We start from the raw sequence: 17,006 nt of genomic DNA on the forward strand, positions 1-17,006 counted from the left end.
AAAAAAAAAAAAAAAAAAGAAGGAAAATAAGTAAAGAAAGGAAAAGGAAAAAAGTATACATTTAGAGACATTTACCTGAATTGGAAAATAAACTTTTCCCTTGAAATACTCATGGAAAACCTGATAAGCTTGAAGGCAGTCAACATCATCTGGAAATGCAAGTGGGAGGTCTCCAGAGTCCCCTTATGTATCTTTCATGAGACACTCAGTTTCCATTTTAATAGGTCAAAACATCAGCTGGGTAGATGGCGTGACTGAAGCTGTGTCATCAGTGAGATACTTGAAAGTATTCGTGAGTTTTCTTGGTTTTGATTCTTTAATGTGAAAAACTGGCACTATCATAAAATGAACAGAAGTGGGGGTCTTATATTTTGCAACATCTGATTTCCTGTGCTTTTATAGTTTCTTAAGAGAGATGCAGTGTGGACCATTCTCTGAGATCTGTGGGCTAAGTTTGCCCTTGCAACTCGGATATATATATATATATATATATATATATATATATATGTATATCTATAATCTTAATATATATATATTAAGGCAATGTTATTCACTCCTGTAAGCATTATAGACATTTTCCTTCACAAATGGTGAGGAAATTATTTAATATATAAAGAACTGAGCCCTTGCTATCCTTTTCAACAGGAAAGTTATATGGGAGTGTGCTGCTGGTACACTTTATTTATTTTATTTCTAAAGATGGAATCTTGCTCTGTCACCCAAGCTAGAGCGCAGTGGCGCGATCTCAGCTCGCTGCAACCTCACGCTCCTGAGTAGTTGGGACTACAGACACGTGCCACCATGCCTGGCTAATTTTTGTATTTCTTTTTGGTAGAAATTGGGTTTCGCCATGTTGCCCAGGCTGGCCTTGAACTTTTGGGCTCGAGCCTCAGCCTCCCAAAGTGCTGGGACTACAGGCATGAGCCACTGTGCCAGACCTGGACCAGCTTTTGAAAGCCGCTTGTGAACATCTTTTTCTACCTCCAAGATCATGATATCACAAGGGCAGATTAGAATCACTGGAAGAGGTGGGTGATATTTGCACTGTGGAAACGCTATAAATTAAGACTTTCTCCCTTTCCCCAAGGGCCCAATTTTTAGACATTTACTATCACACCACTACTTACTAGCTTTCGACATTCTCTTCTGCCCCGCTTTATTATTTTTGTTTTGTTTTCTAAGAATTAAAGTGAATTGGAATCTAGATAATAGAAATCTTAGATTCTCTTCTCAAAGTGAACATGCAAAAGAATCTTCCTGGGGAGCTCCTTAAAATACAGATTCCTAGTCCCTACTCCCAGAAGTTCTGGTACTTGGCCTGTGTCTGTGCTGGGTTTAAGATTTTGCATCCAAAGCAGCTCCTGTGAGCTGATTTAGTTGCCAGAATAAGACAGCATTTTGAGTAGGACTGTATTCCTTTTCAGCAATTCTGCGCTTTCCTGAAAAGTGTTCCCAGCTTGACTTTTCCTTTTGGCTTAATGAGTTTGTGGTCCCAAGATTTACTTTCCTTTCACAAGGTAGTTTCTCAACTAGGAGAAAGGCGCCTGCTGAAGTTAGACTTCTACTTCCCGCAGAAACTGATAGATAGGGCTGCTATTTTCTTTGATGCTTATATTCCAGAGGATAGCTCCCAAGATCTTCAGAAATTTAGTCCTGGGTTGTAAAACTGGCAAGAGGCTTTCAAAAGATTTAAATCTCAAAGAGGCAGAGAAAGAATTTATATAAGCTAGTACAGCCCATTAATGAAACAAATAAAAAATAAACATATTTTAAAAACAAAGAAAAAAATAATTTATAATGACAGTTTTGTTTTTTATCTTTTTTTGTGGGGTGTGTGTGTGTGTGTGTGTGTGTGTGTGTGTGTGTGTGTGTTTAAAGAAAATGCACTAAGAAAAGGGAGATCAGAAGCTTAGAGTCAGGAAGAAGCCCGTCTAAAGTTCACTCAAGCCAAGGTTAGCTTTAAGGTATTTTTTTTTTTTTGCCCACTATTATATATCTGAAATTCATCCATATTTTACATACAGCAGTAGTTTTGTCTTTTTTCTTACTGAGTAATATTTCTTTGAATGTAAATATACCACGACTTCATTTATCCATTCTGCTGTTAATGGATTCGGGTGAACTTCATATCTTGGCTTCTGTGAATAAAATGGCAATGAACATCCTCAAACATGGTTTTCACTATCATCAGTACACCTCTAGGAAAACTCTAGGCTATTGCCTGGATGAACAGATGTGGCTAATAATTCCTTGAAAAGGGTAATCTTATCTAAGCCTCACAGCTAGCTGTCATTGTCATTACTATCATGCAACAGAGAAGGGAACCAGGGCTTGAGCAGGCTGAGTGACTTGCGAGGTATCATCTAGCTGTGAAGTGGAAGTGTCTGAATTAGAACGTGTGGCTGACTGAGGCAGGGCCTGCCCTTTTCACCCATGCTCTGCGCTGTCTCCTGTCTGCCTACAGTCCGGTTTTTCTGAGGGTTTTTCGTTCTCTTTTCTTCTTTCTGAGAATGCAGAGCAGACAGTGAAATTTCTATTCTCCAAACTAGCCTGATCTTACATACTCTGGTCTTTATATAAATTATTTTATGGAGGTACAGGTTGAGTATCCCTTATCTGAAACATTGGCAACAAGAAGTGTTTCACCTTCCAGTCTTTTTTCAGATTTTGAATTATTTGCCTTATACTTACCAGTTGAACATCCCTAATTTGAAAATCCGAAATCTGAAATACTCCAAGGAGCGTTGCCTTTGAGCATGACCTTTGAACATCATGTCACTGCTTTAAAAGGTTCACATTTTAGAGCATTTCAGATTTTAATCTTTCACATTAGGGATGCTCAACCAAACATTTAAGACTTGTACACTATACTGTGTATATACTTGTACACTATATTGTATATGTACACTATACTGTGCATGTCCTTTGCAGGGACTTGGATAAAACTGGAAACAATCATTCTCAGCAGACTGACACAAGAACAGAAAACCAAACACTGCATGTTCTCACTCATAAGTGGGTGTTGAACAATGAGAACACATGGACACAGGGAGGGGAGCATCACATACCAAGGCCTGGAGGGTTGGGGGGCTTGAGGAGGAATAGCAGGGGGTGGAGGGATTGGGGAGGGATAGCATTAGGAGAAATACCTAATGTAGATGATGGGGTGATGGATGCAGCAAACCACCACCATGACACGTGTATACCTATGTGACCTGAACGATCTCTACATGCACCCCAGAACTTAAAGTATAATAAGAAAAATAAATAAAAAAGAAAGGAAAGTATTGACTAAATATTTTGCTGCTGTTGTCACAGCCGCACACAGGGAAGTCTCCATTATTTCACCAGCTACAGACTTCCTAGAAGTAAGTGCAGCAGAGTAATTAACCTATTAGCACACCTGTTTCTATTGTTTTTGTAACCACCCGAGGGCTTCTTTCCACCCACTGTGTAAAGAAAGACTTCCCTGTTATAGTAGAAAAAGAGTTTAATAGATTGGAACTCTTGGAGGCAGGTTTCCCGTTTTATTCCCCTGCACAACATTTGGCATAGAACTGATAATCAGGGGCAATTTGTTGGGGGCAACAAAATCCAGTTCTCTACTAGGAAGCAAGCATGTGATGATGGCTTTATGGTTATGTGACAATTGTCCAGAGAGTACCCACTTTTGTGGATTTGGTTCAAACTGATGATCAAATGTGGCCATCACTTTGTGACCATCAAAGGTGTTGTGCAGCCCCTTTTTCTTCCATTATCCCCTCAGAGCCTTGTATAGCTTGAAGTAGGGCGATTTCTGAAGATCTTTGTATTTTATAACATAATCCCAGCATATCCTTTCAGTCAGAATTGTAATCTTCAAAAACTGTTCTCAGCATCGCACCCTAGTTTCAACTATGGGAGTGAGTGGGGAGAGAGACAGATTTTCAGGAAAAGTTGCTCCATGTGGTCCCATTCCCAGCTGTGCATGCTCACAAGGCTGAGCTGGGAGCCTGCAGGGAAGGTGACAGCAGCACTCACAGCCCCACTTCACTGGCAGCAAATGAGACTCCCAGGCTCCACCAATTCTCCCAGAAGCCATGGCCTGGGTGATTCTAACGCTCCCGTGTCAATCTTGGAAGAGTAGTCACATTCGCCTCTCTCGACTCTCTCAGCATGTCTATTACCTAATGGAGCTGAGCCTCGTGCACACATGAAATGATGCAAGGGCTTGATGGACTCCAGAGGCAAGCTTGTAGGTCATTTGATTTTCTCTGTGACAAACACTCACTTATGCAGCTGGTGTTAAGGCTGTGTCTACTTTGGAAATGCCCAGGTCTTGGCTCCGGGCATTATGCACAGCTGGTGTCCTGTTGGAGTCCCAGCTGCCTGTGTATGCTATGCTGCTAACATCCTAGCCCCAGAACACCCCAAGGTTTCTGAATACCAAATATTGCACTGCCAGGAGGGAGGAAACACCAAACGTGGCATGAACTGTGCTGTCTTCACAGTACGTTTACCAAGATTTTATAAAAGTGCATACTAGGCCAGGCACGGTGGCTCATGCCTGTAATCCCAGCACTTTGGGAGGCAAAGGTGGGTGGATCACAAGGTCAGGAGTTCAAGACCAGCCTGGCCAAGATAGTGAAACCCTGTCTGTACTAAAAATACAAAAATTAGCCATGCGTGGTGGCAGACACCTATAATTCCAGCTATTTGAGAGGCTGATGCAGAAAATTGTTTGAACCCGGGAGGCAGAGGTTATGGTGAACTGAGACAGCGTCACTGCATTCTCTGGGTGACAGAGAGAGACTCCAACTCAAAAAAAGAAAAAAAAAAGTGCCTATTAGCCCAGTGAGACATGTATAAGCACAGTTACTACAGCCTTGTCTGTATAGGCAAAGTTGCAAATGACCTTAATGATCAATAAGAGAATGGTAAGTAAACTGAGACGCAGGTGTAAGAAGGAACAGTATGCAACAATAAAGAAGACTGAGGTAGACGGAAAGATATTCACGATATATTAAGTTAAAGTAGAAATGTGGGTACAGTGTAGTGCTATTTATCTCAAAATAAAATTTTCACATCAAAGCCACTATTTTCTAAATGCAGATATATGTATGTAAATACATAGGAGTGGGTCTGTAAAGAATGTACCCCAAACTGGTAACTACAGAACTTCTCTAGATAAAAGGGGGTCTCAGGCCGGGCGCGGTGGCTCAAGCCTGTAATCCCAGCACTTTGGGAGGCCGAGATGGGTGGATCACGAGGTCAAGAGATCGAGACCATCCTGGTCAACATGGTGAAACCCCGTCTCTACTAAAACTACAAAAAATTAGCTGGGCATGGTGGCGCATGCCTGTAATCCCAGCTACTCAGGAGGCTGAGGCAGGAGAATTGCCTGAACCCAGGAGGCGGAGGTTGTGGTGAGCCGAGATCGCGCCATTGCACTCCAGCCTGGGTAACAAGAGCGAAACTCCGTCTCAAAAAAAAAAAAAAAAAAAATTAAAATAAAAAATAAATAAATAAATAAAAGGGGGACTCAGGAGAGGGTGGTTTAGGGAACTTTAGTGGTATTGCTTGATTTTTTTTTTCAATAAGAATGTATATCTATAGGCTGTGTTATTAATACTAAAAAAGCACTAATAAAATATGACAAAGATTCTGTGAGAATGCACGTAGTATCTTTCCATCTTGTGTAATGAGAGTCTGATTCACCTCCGTGTGGATCCAAAGCTTTGGAAGGTGATACTTTAGAAATTTAAACTTCAGAGTATTCAGGCAAGCCCTTATTGTTTAGAATATATATTTATATGTATTTGGAGCCTATAAAAGGCCATTTGTACTTAAAAGTTTTCATATGAGATATGTATCTAAAATTTAGTTATTTTCACCTATCAGAATAACAATTGAGAAGATTAAAATGATCCAAGGAGAACAGGACATGTCAGAATAGACACATATGTGATGTTGGCGAGAGTGGAGGTGGCTACCAACTTTTGAAAGGGCGTTTGTCATCTATCAAAATTGCAAATACTAGTCCCTTTGACCTAACGCTTCTACTACCAGGGATTTATCCTATGCAAGTGCACAAAAACATACGTTTAAAAACATCCATCAAAGCGTCATTTATAAGAGGAATAGTTCAGAATTCTAAATATTCACGAATTTGGCTCAGGTCTCAAAAAATTAGTAGCAGTAGCATGGGTAACGAGGATGGATTTGAGGTAGTCTGATTTAGGTTTAGTGACTTTCTGCAGTTGGATAGGGAAGAGGTAAGGATGGCCTGTGTAACCTGGGCAGCGGGGTGGATGGCGAAGGCATTAACTGAGATAGTATATGGTGTTTCTAAGATGAGCTGGCTGGGATATCTAGTCTAGCGCTTGTGTATGGAGAGCATAAATTAGCTGGGGGAGATCCCGGGGATGAAAATGGGGGTGGTTGTCAAGGAGAAGGGAATAAGGAGGAACAAGGATTTAAAAGGAGGTAAAAATGGGCTAGGTGTGGTGGCTCGTGCCTGTATTCCCAGCACTTTGGGAGGCCGAGGTGAGTGGATCACCTGAGGTAAGGGGTTTGACACCAGCCTGGCCAACATGGTGAAACTCCATCTCTACTAAAAATATAAAAATTAGCTGCACGCAGTTGTGCATGCCTGTAATCCCAACTACTCAGGAGGCTGAGGCAGGAGAATCATGTGAACCTGGGAGGCAGAGGTTGCAGTGAGCCAAGATTGTGCCACTGCACTCCAATCTGGGAGACAGAACGAGACTCTGTCTCAAAAATAATAATAAATAAATAAATAATAAAAGGAAGTAAAATGGTGACCATAAAGAATTCTAAATTAAAAGGGTCGGCCAGACCTGCTTTATGTTACAAACCAGAATCTGGAGACTTCAGAAGTTACGTAATTGATGTGATTAAAGCTACAGAGTTTTAGGTGGTTGAAGCAGGATTTTAACTCAGTCTCATCTTATTGCAAAGCAATATTCATTAAGCCAAAATGCACCTGCTATCATAATGTGTGATTAGCAAGAAGAGATCTTATGTGATAAGCCAATATAACAAAACATTTATGAAAAGTTAGAAATGACAAATACCAACATCTGACAAGAAGTCCTTGGAATACATATGCATCTGCAAATGGGAATAATAGTAGTATTATGTGTTTAAAACTGCAGATGTTAGTGTATGCCCAGGAGCCATATAAAAATAATCTTATTTAATCCTCGTCAAATTCTGTGAGGTGGGTAACTTCTAACCCCATTCTACAGATGAAGAAATGGAAACCCAGAGACTGAGTGACCTTCTATACTAATGCCTTAGAATTGGTAAGTGACAGAGCTCACATAAAACTTATGCCTCAGGATTCTTCAGGATATTTTTCCATGTGCCACCTTCTCTCCCTTTGGGGTAAGAGTACCTACCTGCCTGCCATAGAGGGTGCTTTCAATTTCACCTCAAAAATTCACAGGACTCAAACATCTGATGATTCTGGTGTGGATGGTCCAGAGATTACATTTTGAGAACCAATGTGTTTTGAGAATAATAAACCATAGCAGCCCTATAAAAATGTAATAATATTTATTTCTGTTTATCGTTATGAGATTTTTCTTGGAAGGAATAAGTCCATTTTAACATTTTTTTTTTGAGACAGAGTCTCACTCTGTCACTAGGCGCCAGGCTGGAGTGCAGTGGCACAATCTTGGCTCACTGCACCCTCCGCCTCCAGGGTTCAAGCAAACCTCCTGCCTCAGCTCCCTAGTAGCTGGGACCACAGGCATGTGCCACCACGCCCAGCTAATTTTTTTGTATTTTTAGTAGACACGGGGTTTCACCATGTTGGCCAGGATGGTCTCGATCTCTTGACCTCATGGTCTGCCCGCCTTGGCCTCCCAAAGTGCTGGGATTACAGGCATTTTAATTTTTTAAAACCTGAATAAGTAAACATTTGAGTGTATGTGTGTGTGTGTGTGTGTGTGTGTGTGTGTAACTACATCCGTGGGTGTAAGTGGATTTAGGTTCCCTATTCAGCCACATCAGGCTTGGCCAGCTGTCTGGATAGTTTCCACACCCATGCAGCTGGGTGGCTTTCTTAGGAACCACGTCAATCACAGATTTGCTTCCTTTTCATTTCCTAGGTGTCAACAATAAACGGCTTGGCGTCTGTGGCTGGATCCTGTTTTCCCTCTCCTTCCTCTTGGTGATCATGACCCTCCCCATCTCTATATGGCTGTGCTTGAAGGTAACACCCTGAGAAATAAACTGGGTTCTCTATATGAACTGACAATCATTAGGACTAAATGTTCTCCTTTAATCTCCTAGATCATTAAGGAGTATGAACGTGCTGTTGTTTTCCGTCTGGGACGCATCCAAGCTGACAAAGCCAAGGGACCAGGTATGAACGACGCCGTGGCTGCCCCTGACAAAGATCAGGGACACCTAATACTACTGCCACCACCTTCACTATTTTTCCCGATGATGCCTATTGACAGTCAAAGAAAACTTGCTGGAAGCTGGTCCTCTCGCCCTTCTGCGCAACAGAAGAATGCCCCCTGTTTATGCAAGTCAGTGGGAATGACCACCAGTTTGAGAGTTTGGAAATCTGGCCCTGCCTCCTAATTCTCCCTCTGAGAGAGTCAGTGAATGTGAGCAAAGGGTGGCTCTGGTTACACTGGCTGAATGTCACTTATTACCGGGGCCACCAGGAGAATGTGGAAAGAATAAAGGGAGAAAGTAAATGGCGAACATAGACCATTAATTTACTCAAGGAGAGTTTATTGAGAGCTGGTGCTTGATGCTCACTCTTTGAAAAGGGCTAATGGCAAAGCAAAAGGTAATTTTCTCTCCTGGCAAGTAGACTCAGAGAAAGACAGAGCTGGAAGCCACTGTTCGCCTTTTGCCAAATCCTCTGGTTTTGAAAATAAAAAAACATGAGGCCAACATAAGTTTGATGAGTTATCTAAGATTATCCTTATAGTTAGAAATAAAGATGAGCTTCCAGGCCTTCTAACATCTGGAATAATATAGTGTTTATTTCCATCCTTTCTTTACAACCTTGGAAAAGAAAATGTTCCAAATGGTCATGTTATAAATGAATGTGGGTTTTTTGTTTGTTTTATGCCAGGGGTCGGGGAGGATACCAAAACTATAAGGTGTTAAAACTCCCTAGAAGTAAGATATTGATTTAATACTCATAACTTCTCTGGGCATATATCTAGTTGAACCATATGAAATTGCTAAATTTGTTTTGAATCCTAGACATGGCAACTTCATAGGATTAATCCTAATACTCTGGAAATGAGGGGCTATCCAAAACAGTGTCTTATAAAGCACATGAAAAGCAATCGTTACTAGCTATATTTCTGTGATAACATTTGCTTTCTGCCCCGATTATGGCTTATTTGGATAAATTGTTCTCTCTGCAACTGGAAAGTCTCAGGGGCAGAAACCTTCCTAAGCACCACGATGCTCTATGTGCTTTGCCCTTGGCCATAAGCCATGGATCTGTTAATAAATAAAAAAGCATGGGAAACTTCAAGAGGAGAAGCTTGTGAAGTAGGCTTGGCCTCTTTTTTTTTTTTTTTTTTTTTCTGAGACAGAGTTTTGCTCTGCCACAGAGGCTGGAGTGCAGTGGCACAATCTCGGCTCACTGCAACCTCTGCCTCCTGGGTTCAGGTGATTCTCCCACCTCAGCCTCCTGAGTAGCTGGTATTACAGGCACTCACCAGCATGCCTGACTAATTTTTGTATTTTTGTAGAGATGGTGTTTCACCATGTTGGCCAGGCTGGTCTTGAACTCCTGACCTCAGGTGATCTGCCCACCTCAGCCTCCCAAAGTGCTGAGATTAGAGGCGTGAGCAGCCATTTCAAGTATAATCTTACTTGTCTAATTTTATAAAGGACCTAAGAAAAAGAAGGCCAAAACTACTTATAGATATTCTCATGAGTTTGGCAAAGCAAGAGTCATCCAACTGAGATATCACAGCACAAGGCTAACTTCTTCCCGGCCGTGTTCCACCTGGTGGGGCTAAGATTATAAGTTACAATAAAATTGGATCTGAGAGAAGCAGAACAGCCAGAACTTTGAAACCTCTAGAGAAAAATATATCACTTTTAAATGAATTTTCCCCAAAGATTTTACTATTGCATGTCTCAGGATAACAACTCTCGTCATACATGTCTCTTGGGTTAGTGAGTTACCTCAGAATGTCACAAGGACAAGAGGGAAACAAGCCAAATTGCTCATGGAAAACCTCTCCACTTTTATAAATTGTAAATTATTCTTGAATAATAGCTGCCACTTCATGAGCATTCAGTACATACCTCGTGCTGTGTTTAGTACATTATTTCATTATCATGTTGAAACATGCTTAAGCTTCACTACCAGCTGATATGTATTAGGTAACTGAACCATTAGGTGAATTTTTTCCGGTCACAAGGCTACTAGGTTTTAGGGCTGGAACTTAACTCTCTCTAGTTCTCAGGTCCATGATCCTAACCACTGTGACCTGGCACCAAAAATGGAAGTAAGGTTTAGAGGCCAAAAGAAAGAAAGCACCTTAGCGGCACGTTTTGCTGATACTGCCACCCCTCTGTGTGATGTTCGGCCTTAAAACTGGTTTCTGCCATGAAAACAAAAACAAGAATGCAAAGCCTTCTTGATGAATGGAAATAGATTAGTGCCCCCAGCTTGCTGATATGCCTTGTGGTTCTAATCTTTGTAACTCTCAGAGTAAAGAAACAACATTCACTAGTGTAATGTCAAGAGTTCCAAGGGTCCTCAAATGAGCCTTCTTACGACCATCCTTCCCTGACTCAGCCCCAACTTAATGCCTTAGAAATAAGAAAGGAGTAGATGTGTTTACAATTGGGAAAATGGCACTGTACATGACTTAGATCATGGCTGCGGAGAAGCTATTAATTCTGGAATACATTGATTTAGGGAACGTGAGATCCTGGGAAGATTTTAGTTCAATTATCCTTCATTACTTTTTAAATTGACTGAGAATGTTGGCAGTCACTGATATTCAAAGCGAAGAGTCTATTACTTGAATCTATTATGTAAGTATCTTTATTATAAGGATATTACTTTCCAAAATATTTTATTTTTTTGGTGGAGTATTTTAGAGCAAATATAAAATATCATATCATGTCATTTTACTTGTAAACACTTTAGTCTGTATATCTAGCTGATAAGGACTTTATTAACATTAACACCATGCTGCTGTGGTCTGAGTATTTGTGTCCCTCCAAAATTGATAAGTTGAACCTAATCACCAATGTAATGATATTAGGTAGTGGGGCCCCTGGGAGGTAATTAGAGCATAAGGGAGTTGTCCTCACGAGTGGAATTAGTGCCCTTGTAAAGGAAGTCTCAGAGAGTTGCCTTGTCCCTCCCAGGACACCACATGACCATCTACAAACCTGGAAATAAGCCCTTACAAGACACTGCATCTATGAGCACCTTGATCTTGGACTTCCCAGGCTCCAGAACTGTATGAAATATACTTGTTGTTTATATGCCACCAAGTTTATGGTATTTTGTTACAGCAGCCTGAACAGACTAAGACACATGCCGTTATCACAACCAGTACAATGAACAAGAACAACTTAATATCTGTTTTTGGTTTTTGTTTTTTGTTTATTTTGAGATGGAGTTTTGCTGTTGTCACCCAGGCTGAAGTGCAGTGGTGCAGTCTCAGCTCATCGCAACCTCCGCCTTCTGGGTTCAAGCGATTCTCCTGCCTCAGCCTCCCAAGTAACTGGGATTATAGGTGTGCAACCATGACCAGCTAATTTTTTTGTGTGTGTGTATGTTTAATAGAGGTGGGGTTTCACCGTGTTGGCAGGTTGGTCTTGAACTCCTCACCTCAGGTGGTCCACCCGCAGTGGCTTCCCAAAATGCTGGGATTACAGTTTTGAGCCACCACGCCCTGCCTTAACATCTTTTTATATGCATTCTGTGTTCATTTTTCTCACTTGTCCCAAAGGTGCTTTCACCATTGGTCAGAATATTATTTTTAATTAATGTCAAATTAAACACTTGGATAGAAGTTGATCGTTTAAAAAATGAAAATGAAAAAATAAATGTCAGGGATCTTTAGCTTCTTACCAAAAGACTACTTCCCAGGCAATTACTTCTTTATAGTCACTGACTTAGAGGAAGAAATCAATTTCCTCAGAGTGACATGTGTTCATATTGAAGACCACCTGAGAAACATATATAGCCCCATGTAAACGATGCACCATATTGCTATGAGACAACTTGCAGTTATTGTCTACAGAGCAACATTTTAAACTGATTTTTTTTTCTCATAGGTTTGATCCTGGTTCTGCCATGCATAGATGTGTTTGTCAAAGTTGACCTCCGAACAGTTACTTGCAACATTCCTCCACAAGAGGTAGTGCTGATTAGAGATATGTCACTTGAAATTAAACTTGTGTTTTCCCTATTGCATGGGCAATTACAATTTTATAGTACACTTTTAAACGACAGGAGGGAGGATGAGCTGAGTACCCCCAGAGACCTGCTTGAATTGCGCTTGGTGGCTCCTGAAACTACTAAGAATTTGTTTTGCCAAATGAGAATGAAGCCAAGAGCAAGGGGTGAATGGTTAGAAGATTTGGAATGGCTTGGTGTGAGAAAGCCTGACAGCAGAGATCTAGTCAGCAGGGAAGCTGGGATGGAGAATGACAGAGCCGAGGCTTGGAAGAGATAGTCGCTGTATGAAGGAGCTGAACCGATTCTGACAGAGGGCAGATGAAGGGCAGTGGCTGGTTTTGATACCACCCTCTCTATCACCTTCTCAGAAGAGTGTTTAGTAATATCTACATGAGTCACATTTGCTTTTGACTTTAAATCGTTTCTGTGTTTGAATGCAATAGAGGGAGCAGGAGGATAGAGGAGAGGCTGCATAGGGCCCACTTGTGTTTGTATTTTACATTAGTTGTTTTGTTTTGTTTTTTTTTTGAGATGGAGTTTTACTCTTGTTGCCCAGACTGGAGGGCAGCAGTGCCATCTTGGCTCACTGCAACCTCTACCTCTTGGGTTCAAGCAATTCTCCTGCGTCAGCCTCCCAGGTTGCTGGGATTATAGGTGCCTGCCACCACGCCCAGCTAATTTTTATATTTTTAGTGGAGGCAGGGTTTCATTATGTTGGCCAAACTGGCCTCGAACTCCTGACCTCAGGTGATCTGCCCACTTTGGCCTCTCAAAGTGCAGGGATTACAGGAGTGAGCCACCATGCCCAGCCCACGTAAGTCTTTTAATTCCTGAAGTACTACAAGTAAATGATCGAAACAGTAACTCAGCAATAGGGAAGAGGAAGAGTTACTAATTATCATGTCACCTATTCATAACCAAAGTGATTCAGGTTGGAGGAAAAGAAATGGAGGACCTAGGATATGGGAGGCCAATGGTGATAAGAAGACAGAAAATCAACAATTATACGTATATGTTAATTTTCTTCTCTCTGGTTCAAGAAACTCAACCAGGACCCAAAGATGATGTCTTCCTGTCACTCAGGAACTGCAGAATACTTGCTTTGAATTCAGCCCCAGGCCGGGCGTGGTGGCTCATGCCTGTAATCCCAGCACTTTGGGAGGCTGTGGTGGGAAGATCACTTGAGTTCAGGAGTTCAAGACAAGCCTGGCCAACATAGTGAACCCTCATCTCTACTAAAAATACAAAAATCAACCAGGTATAGTGGCAGGCACCTGTAATCTCAGCCACTCAGGAGGCTGAGGCAGGTGGAGGTTGCAGTGAGCAGATATTGAGCCATTGCAATCCAGCCTGGGTGACAGAGCAAGCTTTTTTTTCAAAAAAAAAAAAAAAAAAAAGAATTCAGCCCTCGTCAGGAGAGGCTGGGATGCTTAGTGACCTACAGCAGGGACTTTTCTGGCTCTGCTATGGACAGTTTTAGGTTCTGCTCCCATAGTATACCCAGAGATCGCTCATTTGCTCCAAAACCCTGTCACATTATTCAGAATAATGCTGAGCCTCTCCATAGAGCGAAATTGATTTTTCTTTACATGGTCTCTGGTGCCATCTATGTTTTCTAAGAAGCACTGCTTCATCAAGTCTGATAAAAACTGGAAACCAGAAAGAGTGCAGGTATCAGGGAAACAAGTGTTCTACCTCTGCTCAGAAAACTGAAGATAATAGAATGGCAGAAGGGCTGTACTGTTACATTTCACACGGAAGAGCCTGTTTTCAGCATGCCGAGTCAAGTGTTTATGCCTGTAGGATGTCAATCTTCTTGAAGAAGAAGTCACAGGGGTAGGTATGACAACAGCTTTAGAGGAATTCTGTATCGTCTAGGAAAATATTCTCTCCAAGCCAGGACAGGTTTTAGGTGATTGTAGCATGAGTTGTCGTTACTGCTCTCCTTTTGTGGAGGACGGCTCTTGGGCCGGCTGTCACTTTGTCGGTAGCGGTGAAAGTCATAAATAAGTAACGTTGCCCTGTTCTTGCTCTCCAGATCCTCACCAGAGACTCCGTGACTACTCAGGTGGATGGAGTTGTCTATTACAGAATCTACAGTGCTGTCTCGGCAGTGGCCAATGTCAATGATGTCCATCAAGCCACATTTCTGCTGGCTCAAACCACTCTGAGAAACGTCTTGGGGACACAGACCTTGTCCCAGATCTTGGCTGGACGAGAAGAGATTGCCCATAGCATCCAGGTAAAAACATGGAGAACTAAGAGACTGTATCTTTAACTCATTGATTTTAATTATCAGTGATCATTAAATATCAGCAGTTCAAAGCAGCCCCCACCACACGCATGCTTATACACCCTCACACACAGACAGCTGCTCTAGAGGTGAGCTTCAGTCGTGATTTCACTTACTTGTTACCACAAGAAATGTATTTAAATATCTGAGTGCAAGAAGGCAGTTTATCCATTTTCTTTGGAATTTGAAATTATGAATTAACATTGTACAACTATAATCTTTTCTGAAGAAGTTAGAGATCAGATTTATTTTTAGTTTAAATGACTCCAGAAATGTAGCCATTTCTCTGGTTGCCTATATATTTAAATAAAGTGTGAAAGTTAAATTCATTTGAAACAGCATAGACCTGTCATCCCTAGAAATTCTTACGCCATGCCACCAATATCGCTAATAACATTAATAGTAATGATAATTATAATATCAAATGAAATGTAACAGCTATCGATCTCATCTCTTACACACGCTAGTTTCCGGACAAGAATACTTCTGTATTTTCTTAGATCAATTGCATTTGGATTCTGAGTTTTGTTTCTGTAAGTTAATTATATAAGGAAATTCAGCTTTAGTTCTTGGCCTCTCCTCTAGTCCCTAAGATAGAGGAAAGGTCCCAAGCTTTTATGCGGCAGTATGAGCTCTGCATGATAATTCTCCATAATGTTTGTATGTGCCTCATGAATTTAACAACTCAAAGGTATCCCATCTACAGCCAGGTCACTGACTTCTTGTGAGGTCTCATTACCTCTCAGTGTCCTGCAGGGATCACAGAAAGGCAAGGGAGGGATCACTTGCTATTTGGTAGCAGAGATCTCTGCCCCCACCCTTTCAGGGGAGCTATCCTCCTGATCCTCTCATTTCTCAAGACATTCATCTTCTCCAGGATGACCAGCAAAATATCTTCAATGGTTTTAAAGCTTTTACAAAAGACAAGAGTATCTTTGACTTTAAGCTGCTTCTGCTTTGAAAAATATGCCTTGCTTCTTCTTTAAAGCTGGCCATAGGGCAGAAGTTAAACAGAGCGAGGTAAATAGTCTCTTGAAAAGGACCCAATCATAATACGCATTGAGTCATTGCTAGGTACAGAGAGATATCTTGTATGTATTGTCTCCAAATCTAATAACAGTCCTGAAAGAAAACATTTTATAGGTAAGAAAACTGAGAGCCAGATAAGTTGAGAAACTGTCCCAGTGATTCACAAATGCACATGGCAGAGCCAATGCAAAATCCAGGTCTGTCAGAGAAACCCATGTGTTGCTGCCTGCTTGAAACCAGTGACAAGGAAATCTGAGACATTTACTCAAATCCAGAGGGATCTCATATACTTCCTTGGGAATGATTTTGGGGTAGATCCTGCTGATAGACACCCACTAAAAGATCTGCCAGGTTAAATTCCTGAATTCTTAATGATATTCACTTTACATTCCAGAAAATGATCAATAGGAGTGTACACTCTTATTCTCTTCCGAAATTGTCTCACTCCAAATGCTGTAAATGCAAAAAAAAAAAAAAAAAAAAAAAAAAAAAAAAAAAGAAGAAAAAGAAAGAAAGAAAAATTTATCTTGCAAGTATGAAACATTTTAGAAATGTACATCATATCACCTGTCCTCTTTGGCAACAGACTTTACTTGATGATGCCACTGAGCTGTGGGGGATCCGGGTGGCCCGAGTGGAAATCAAAGATGTTCGGATTCCTGTGCAGTTGCAGAGATCCATGGCCGCTGAGGCTGAGGCCACCCGGGAGGCCAGAGCCAAGGTAAGGGCTGTGCAGTCACACATGGAGAGAGAGCTGCCTCGTGTTGGGGTCAACAAGGATAGGACTTGAACAGAAGATTGGGTCTCTCAATTATTTCCATAAGAAAGGGGTTTCTTTTCACAGTCTTACTGAGCTATTACCCTGAATTAAAAGGTAACAAGCAGCTTACTGTACCTTGAGGAAGTTTGGTAGCAGGTCCTGGGTTAAGAATCTGCTCAGTAACATACTGAGCAACTCAGCCAAGCAGGTCCCAATTCTAACCACGTATCAGTGTTCCCTGGGAAGAATCTAACAAAACAAAACAAAATACCAGTTTCCAAGCCTTACTTCAAACCCAGGCTTGAAGCAGTCTCGAGTGGACTAAGAAATCCATATTTTCATAAAGCTGGTGACCTTGATGTAGCCAACATGGAGCCTGTTTTTTTGCACATTATTGTTTGAGTATATTTAAATGCTGCTGGAATAAAAGGGGGCAATTAAATATAATCCAGGTAGGAATTACAACATGTGAGCGCACCCAGGTAGGAATTACAACATGTGAG

At 41.3% G+C, this 17,006-nt stretch overlaps 1 protein-coding gene across 1 annotated transcript in view; it reads left to right on the forward strand.

Moving 5' to 3' along the window:
• Positions 1 to 17,006, forward strand: part of STOML3 (stomatin like 3) — a 20,355-nt gene that overhangs the window by 1,234 nt on the left and 2,115 nt on the right. Inside the window, exons 2-6 of the mRNA XM_017542494.2 lie at positions 8,118 to 8,221; positions 8,302 to 8,374; positions 12,298 to 12,380; positions 14,460 to 14,663; positions 16,330 to 16,464. Coding sequence (XP_017397983.1) covers positions 8,118 to 8,221; positions 8,302 to 8,374; positions 12,298 to 12,380; positions 14,460 to 14,663; positions 16,330 to 16,464 — 599 coding nt within the window. The remainder of the gene's footprint in view (positions 1 to 8,117; positions 8,222 to 8,301; positions 8,375 to 12,297; positions 12,381 to 14,459; positions 14,664 to 16,329; positions 16,465 to 17,006) is intronic.

The sequence above is a fragment of the Cebus imitator genome, unplaced genomic scaffold, assembly GCF_001604975.1.
Source record: "Cebus imitator isolate Cc_AM_T3 unplaced genomic scaffold, Cebus_imitator-1.0 Scaffold145, whole genome shotgun sequence".
In the NCBI taxonomy this organism is placed as follows: Eukaryota; Metazoa; Chordata; class Mammalia; order Primates; family Cebidae; genus Cebus; species Cebus imitator.